The sequence below is a fragment of the Ctenopharyngodon idella genome, chromosome 20 (assembly GCF_019924925.1).
Source record: "Ctenopharyngodon idella isolate HZGC_01 chromosome 20, HZGC01, whole genome shotgun sequence".
NCBI lineage: Eukaryota > Metazoa > Chordata > Actinopteri > Cypriniformes > Xenocyprididae > Ctenopharyngodon > Ctenopharyngodon idella.
This window is the reverse complement of record NC_067239.1, coordinates 28,830,325-28,838,285: the sequence shown is the minus strand read 5'-3', so window position 1 is coordinate 28,838,285 and position 7,961 is coordinate 28,830,325. Positions and strand designations below refer to the sequence as shown.

At 36.9% G+C, this 7,961-nt stretch overlaps 1 protein-coding gene across 1 annotated transcript; it reads left to right on the top strand.

Annotated features, from left to right (window-relative positions):
* Window positions 1–159: 159 nt before the first annotated feature.
* bmf2 (BCL2 modifying factor 2) lies at window positions 160–7,777 on the top strand. The gene is made up of 4 exons (XM_051876121.1): window positions 160–317; window positions 1,970–2,313; window positions 3,193–3,395; window positions 5,115–7,777. Exons 2-4 carry the CDS (start codon window positions 1,992–1,994, stop codon window positions 5,214–5,216), a joined length of 627 nt encoding a protein of 208 aa, XP_051732081.1. The 5' UTR covers window positions 160–317; window positions 1,970–1,991; the 3' UTR covers window positions 5,217–7,777.
* Window positions 7,778–7,961: the final 184 nt, after the last annotated feature.

Genomic DNA, 7,961 nt, shown 5'->3' with positions numbered 1-7,961 from the left:
GCTGAAATGCTCCGTTTGTACATAAAAAGAGAGTGACAGAGTCAACACACAAACCCTAAACTGACCTTTTCCCTCGGGCACTAACAACACCGACTCCCGCCTCTTTAGACTAATTAACATATCATGTGATGTCAGCTCGAAATGGGCGGGACTTTCGGCGCGCTCGTGTCCAATACAAACAACTCGAGCGGAGGGCGCAGAATGAAAACGGAGCGAGTCCGTGTTAGTAAATACAAGCACAGTGAAGACGGAATAAAAGAGCGCTGACAAAAAAAGCGGAATAAAACAGTACTGACAGGCACATTCAAGCACTGGCGGTGAGTGTCTCCTGTTTCTGTCTCATATGCTGCAGTTTCATTCTGTGTTTTTTGATTTCTGTGGTTTACTCTGTTGAAATAAGAACTGAAGTGACTTTTTGTAAGGAAAAAAACAAAGTTTAAGTGTTTTGATCTGTGAAAGAAAGTGACTAAAGTGTTAAATTACAAAATAAAGATCATAATCTAATACACTGAAATATTCCCAATATGATATTGTGATTCAGATGTCCATCTAAACTTCATAAATCTGAAACATCAAAGAGTGACATTACCATGAGGTTTCATGATGTTTTTCATTTGTTTTTACTTTGGCATTACTTGCTATATGTTTTATGCTATATGTTTTATTTTGCTTTGTTTTCGTATTCCCTGCTGAAAACAACATCTTAAACCAGCCTAAAATGGTTTTCTTAATAATAAGAGTGATTGATGATGGTTTTCAATGGTCTTTCAGCCTGGCCATGATAGTCTGACCCCCCACCCCCCCCAAAAAAACCCTCTAAAACCAGCCAAAAAACCAGGGTATCCAAGCTGGGAAACCAGCTAAAACCAGCAAACCACTTTGGGCTGGTTTACTGCAGGGATTAAGAGTGTTATTCACATTAATAATCATCTGTCCATATGACAATTAATCTATTAATAGAATTATACTTCATAAAATATACTCATGTGGGTTTGTAATTGATTATTTGTCCTTTTGACTTCAGCCTTCATGAACTGCAAATAAATTACACATCTGTGCATGTCTGAGACCTCAAATTTCTCAATTTGACCAATTTCACTGTAACTGCTCCAAATTATATGAAACTATTCTCATCTGAAAGCATCTGTACTAATCTACACTGTAACTCTCAGTTGATCAGATTATTCATGAACAGATTTCATAAACTGAATTGTTGTGATGGTACAGATTTGAAATGTATTGTTTTCTGGGAAGCAGCGGCACATACAACTGTGAGCACAGGCCTGAAACTTCCCCTCATTTGTTTGAGGCTCCTTTGAAATGTTGCCATTTGACGTTTTGGCGGTTTTGTTTGTGACCAGCCTATCTTAGTCATCTCACTGCACTTTGATGGCAGAAGTTGCACTTATGTGCTAATCTACTGTCTGGTCATAACGATTCATTGTTCAACCAAATGTATGTAATAACTTAAACTTATTTAGATCAGTCGTGGTTGGTTGTTCTTGTGAATGTGGGTGAGCTCTCTGTTAGATTTGGTGTTTGCATGAGGTCAGGTGTTCCTAAAATGCACTGGAGGGAAAGGGAAAAAACAATGCTAAATGCAAATTATAAAAGGCAACTAATTATATTAGTTAATATGATAACTGCATGTTTTATGTTGTTTATGTCTAAAACTGTGCATCCAATCAGATTTAAGGACATATTAATTTGTCACTTAGTAATAAACCAATAAATAAAAAATGTATTTAAATTTTGTAGCACATGAACATTTTTTGCCATTGTGTTTGGTCGCCACTTAATATCCAATGTAATATATGGGTCTTGAAGCAAAACCATTGCACTAGAAAGAAAAAACAGAAACAAACAAACTTTTTTTTGAGGCCCTGTGTCATATTATATAATACAGAAAAAGTGAACAGCATGTGAATTCTCACAGTTGCACAGAGTGACAGTCTGTGGTATATTTCAGGGCAGTTTTGCTGACTCCGCCGATGGATGATGAGGAGGACGAACAGCTTCCTCACTGCTGTGAAACACCGCTAAGAAACAAGAGCTCAGAGAACAGAGACGCCCACCGTGGAGCGGTTAACAGACACAGACGCTTTGAAGACAGATCCACGCAGACACTGAGCTCTGTCCTGAATTCAGTGAGAAACGGAGATATGGCACCGTTCCAGGGTTCAGGGAGAGACACATCATCTCCCTGCGGATCTGTGGATGCCAGGACTGCATTCAGGGCTCACTGTGGACCCAGGGGCCTTGCTTCACTTACTATGGCCTCTGGGGCTCCAGGGCCAAGAGCACTTTTTTATGGTAGGGATACACAATATGCATCATATCCATGATTATGAGATTATATTATGGCCAAACACAAATTTAACTTTGTTCACATTAGCGCTAGAGATTTTATTAAAGGCCCCAGAACTAATTTTTCTGTATGTATATATATATATATATATATAATTAGATAACAGCGTTTTGCCCTGAGCATTTTTATTTACTGACCTTGGATCACGTTAAATTTTGCTACTATTTTTCTACTAAACTGAATTAAACTTACTGATTTTCTTTCTTAAAGGTCCAGTGTGTAATATTTAGGAGGATCTATTGACAGAAATGCAATATAATATACATAACTATGTTTTCAGTGGTGTATAAAGACCTTACATAATGAACCGTTATGTTTTTATTACCTTAGAATGAGCCATTTCTATCTACACACACCGCGGGTCCACTTACATGGAAGTCGACATTTTGCGCCGCCATGTTTCTACAGTAGCCCTAAACGGACAAACTGCTCTACAGAGCGTGTTTCGTCACTATGTTGTTGTTCTTCTTCTTCCTTGGCTAGGCAACTTAATAATATTCACAATAACATATCGTTTTACTGAATAATTAAGTAAATATAATTTCTTAATTTATCTTCGTAAAGAAACCTCATTGCTTGACTGGCTACTCTCTGCTATCTCAGACGACGACATCTTTGTCCTATGTCGGCCACCGTAGCTTCTCTGCGTGCTTCGAAAGCGAGGGGTGAGCGGTGGACTGAGCCATTGGTTGCAATTCGCAACCTCACCGCTAGATGGCGCTAAAATTTACACACTGAACCTTTAAATATTTTATAGAATATTATAATATATCGATTTTAATAGCATACAATATAAAAATATAAATATTGTTTTTATCTTGTAGGAAATGCTGGATTTCGTGCACACTTCCCCGCGCTGTTCGAACCTGTCCCGGATGGCGTACAAAACATCGAAGAAAGGGAGGCTGACGAAGGGAGAGCAGAAGAAAAAGACGACGAACGTGACATGGGAATTAGCGTGGAGGTTCAGATTGGACGTAAATTGCGTGAAATGGGGGATCAGTTTCAGCAGGAACATCTTCAGCTGGTAAGAGGGATTTCAGATCAGACTAGTTAGTTTCTTTTCTTCAAGGCCGATGTGAATCAAATGGGTAAAAGATTTTCACAGGTGTGTGGACAGAGTCGGTGGTTTCATTGCAGTGGTTTCGGTCACAATGTGCAATGACAGCATCGTCTTGTTGTTACAGTGCTGCATATGCAAATGCTCAGCGGGAACGATGACATCATTATTGGTTTGCTCATCCTGTTTACTCAAGTTCTCTTAGATTTTATCAAATGTCTAATTTACTTAACATAATGAATACATACATACATATACTAAATACATACATATACAAACAATAACCTTTCAGTAAATGATGGAGTTTAATCACTAGATGATGCTTATATATCAAACTTATTTATAAAGGCTGTGTGACTATTGAAAACATTTATTATTTGGTATTAATTAAAGTTTGTGGTAAAATCGGATTAGTTTAAAGTGTTTATTTGGGTAAATAAGAATGAGAGATACATGGAAAAAAGTTTTATAATTTAACTTTTTATTATATAATTTTGAGAAGTGCCACATTTTATCATGTAAATATGGCCATCGGAAGATGTTTTTGTTGTAGATGTATTTTAAAGAAGTTTTTAAATTACAAACAGCAGATGAAGACAATGTGGTCTTGTTCAATAACATATGGTTTTTGGTAGAGGAAACATTTTCCATGTGTGAGACTTATTTATGTTAACATTTATCCAACGTGACTTTTACATTTATTAGAGAGGCATAATAACTCTCATCCTCTACATTATTGTTAACAGGGATAGATTTAGATTTATCACGGGTTTAAAAGTTTGCAAGTTGTGTTCAGCATTTACCCAGGCCGGCGGTAGTTTGTGTGTGAGCTCAGAAAGAGGATGTGAAGTGTGTTTATACTGCGAGCTAATTTTAGACAGACTAAAACGCCACGTCAGCAGACATGTGACCACAATCTCAAATGTAACACCTTTAGTAACACTCTGTGTGTTATATGCTGAGCCGCTACAACCGAGATGTTTTAATAAACGTGCAGACTGTATGATTTATAAACCGTGGAAAATTGCCGTCATGACCTCAGATACGATCAAAAACTGAAACTTCATGTTCTCACAGATGGCCTAAGGGTCCTTTGAATAATTTAAAACCTTGAAAGATGACAATCAAAATAAGAATAAATGGGTCAGAATAATTTAAATAAGTTAATCTAACTTTAAATCTAGCATGCCTTCAGTAAGAGCAGTTGCTTATGCAACATACTGCAATAGTCAAGGCTGAACTACAACACAGCTGGCCTGACTGCTGATAGGCCTCTTTAACTGTCCATCAGTGGGATTTAGAGAGAAGGGGAGGAGTTTGAAGTGAAGCTTGAGGCCACAGCGCCATCTTATGGCAGATACCTGCCACTTAAAAACAAACATGAGATCAACATTGACCCTATTTATTTTCATAATAGATGCTCCTGGTCTTATTGTGCATGTTTTATTAAAGACAACTTTGCTTTTTGGCGGATTGGGAAAATTAAGTCATTGTTCGACATACTGACGGAAATATGTCACATTATTTAAGTAAAATGGGTTGTGAATGTCAATTCATGCGGACTTAATTATAAAATGGATAGTTTAATAATGACACCTCTCTTGGATTATTAAATGCAATATAATTTTTCACCTATGGCAGAAATTTCACCTGATGAATAATTATTTTTGGTTTATTTTTGTGCAGTTCACTCACAGGGGCCGGTTGGGTTTGTTCCAGTTAGTGACGTCGATCTACAACTTCCTTTTTCCTCAAGAAGGACCCCAAAATGCAAGAGCCCAGAGATGAGAGGCCACAGCTCACCTTTTCAGGACCCAAATAAGTTTTACACAGCACCGTAAGATGTGCGCAGATCTGGATTTATGTGGCTCAAAAACTGTTGTGGAAAGAAGGTTGCCGCTGGTCAGACTTCCGTCCTTTTTCCGAAGAAGCCATTCTCAAAATGGAGCATTGGAGTAAATTTTCTGCAGGTTGCATATCAATATAAAGATATTAATATTCTGCCTTATGTTTTCCCAACATACGTTCACATACGAGCGGATCTCGGTGCAGTGGATGCCTTAATAAAACCCTCAGAAGAAGGAAGAACTGAAGAGCTGTGAGAATACTCAAGGTCAACACTTATGTGTGCGTTTGAGTATTTGTGCTGACTTTATTAATACACCTTCTGAACTGTGACGCATCCCAGAACAGAATCTTGATCTTTCCCTGCTGGTGTACCACGGATTGTGCTTGATTCACTGCTGTTATCAGTGTTATTGGGACAGAGTTTAAGGACAGAACAGATGTGATGATACATAATTCCAGAGGCCAGTAACACGCTTCAGAAAGAACTGAAAAAGTTTTGTTTAAATGCAGAAAAACAACTTGAACATCAGGTTTTACTACCTGTATATCAATAATGAGCCATTTTTGAGAAAAACAAAGGAGACAGATATGAATTTTGTGATTTTAAAATGCTGAAGAGGATCATGTTTTCTCATTAAGAGAGAATGTACCACAAAAATTACGATTTTATCTTTCTGAAATATTAGTTTGCCTTAATGAATTAATTCTGCTGTTCTGCTGTCATGTATCACAGACATTACAATATGACATGATTTCTCTCAGGCACTGAAGTATTACTTTAGATATCAGTGTTTAAAGCATCTCTTTAGTAATTGGTGATTATCAAAATGTGCTCAAAGAGCAATACACCAAATCATCTGTTACAGTTCAACTCAAGCGATAAATGCAATCAATAATATTTAACAAATATAGCTACAAGTTACCTAATGAGAACTTATCAAAGTTCTAGGAAGAGTTGTGTTGATATGTATATGTCAATCAATAGTTATTATAAAGAGTTTTATTACTGTAAATGTCTTAAGAGGGAAAATGTCCTTTGGATAGCAAATATATGCTTTAATTAGAGGGATAGTTCGCCCTAAAACTAAAATTATGTCATCACTTACTCACCCTCGTGTCATTCCGAACATTCCTGTGTAATTTCCTTTCTTAATTGCTAAAATGTTACAGATTTTCGCCAGAGCAGCGCCATTTTAATTTTGGCGCGAACAAGGCTGTGAGGGATTTAAGTAACGACGAAAAATCTTTCCACAAAAATTTCAATAGATAAAAATTCCATAAAACAGTTTTGAAAATTGGTACATACCAAGACTGTCCAACCTCATTTTCATCCGCGTAAAATTCTATGGGTTTGTATATGATGACAGATTTTGTATTTTTCGTGAACTGTCCCTTTAAGGATGAGGACAATAATGAACTCAGATGTGAGTGTGTTCAATTTGAAGCGATGTTACGCAGCGCCGCTTCAAGTCGAACAAACCTGTAGATTTACTGAAGCGTCCAATGAGACGGCCAGATGGCATCACGTGACTGGCTTATGATCTGGCGCAGATATGAATATTTAAGAGTTTGTATATGATGTGCGATAAAGCGGGGGAATTTATTTTCCATATATATATTTGTAAGACCATATTGTAAAGTCAAATTAATATAAATATGAGATTAATAATTTAAGTTATAAAAATAGATATCGTTCCATTGCTGGTTTCTTAAATGCTTTCTTTTGTGGTACAATCTACTGAGGTGCCTGTACTTTGCGGTTTACAATTTTACATGGTTTGCTTGTGCATTATCGATAGATTTTATAACGTAATGTCGTCAGTACAGTGTTAGAGACCATGAAGACGGTGTGAATATAACACAGACTGTCAGAGTCCACAAATCCACATGATTCCTCTGCAATTATTCCATTTTATTTCCTCACCACATTCCACGGAGGTGATGTTCCAGTGCTGTGCTGTATTCTTGTCCTGTTGTTCTTCTGACAGGTGTGCCTCAAATGCTTGTGTATTGGTAACGATGACACTTGCAGACAATCAAACAGCTGAAGGTGCCTTAGAACAGCAGGCCAACGATGAGGACTTAATCACACTGGGCTTCAGTCACGAGCACCCTAACAAACACGTGAACACGCATTGCAGTTTGGATGAATAAATACCTCCGCACAAACCACAGGGAGCTCAGACAGACTATCAAAGAGAACAGGCTGCTACTGCTGCCTCATTTATCTGAAATGCCCTTTCAAATGCACTTGTCTCAGAAAAAAGTCGTTAAATGAGTAAAAATGTTTTTACTTTGTTTGGAATGTGTACGGGACGTTACTGCTGGTTCTTTTTTAATTTTGCTACTTAAAATAATTATACAGTTTGATAAATATATTAAATGCTGTTATAAAATTGTGAAATAAGATGTCTTTTTTTACATATATCATAAATGCTGTCATATAAATGCTGACACTTTTTCTGCAATGTTCACTGCATTAAAATATTTATGAATACTCATTTGAGAGAGCTTTGTGATTATATTTATGTATAAATATAATATATAAATATAATATAATACACGCACACACACACACACTGTTTTATATATATATATAAAACGGTTAGTTCCTGTCCTTGATTCTGATTGGTCAATAGCTGAGTTTTATACACGATAAAACACGGCTATGACCGCTTCACCCAA

Excerpts from the sequence above, each read along its gene's own strand:
- bmf2 (XM_051876121.1), top strand. The coding sequence starts at position 1,992 with ATGGATGATGAGGAGGACGAACAGCTTCCTCACTGCTGTGAAACACCG. Across the intron at positions 2,314-3,192 it reads GCCAAGAGCACTTTTTTATG|GAAATGCTGGATTTCGTGCA; the intron begins GTAGGGATACAC and ends TTTATCTTGTAG. Across the intron at positions 3,396-5,114 it reads AGCAGGAACATCTTCAGCTG|TTCACTCACAGGGGCCGGTT; the intron begins GTAAGAGGGATT and ends ATTTTTGTGCAG.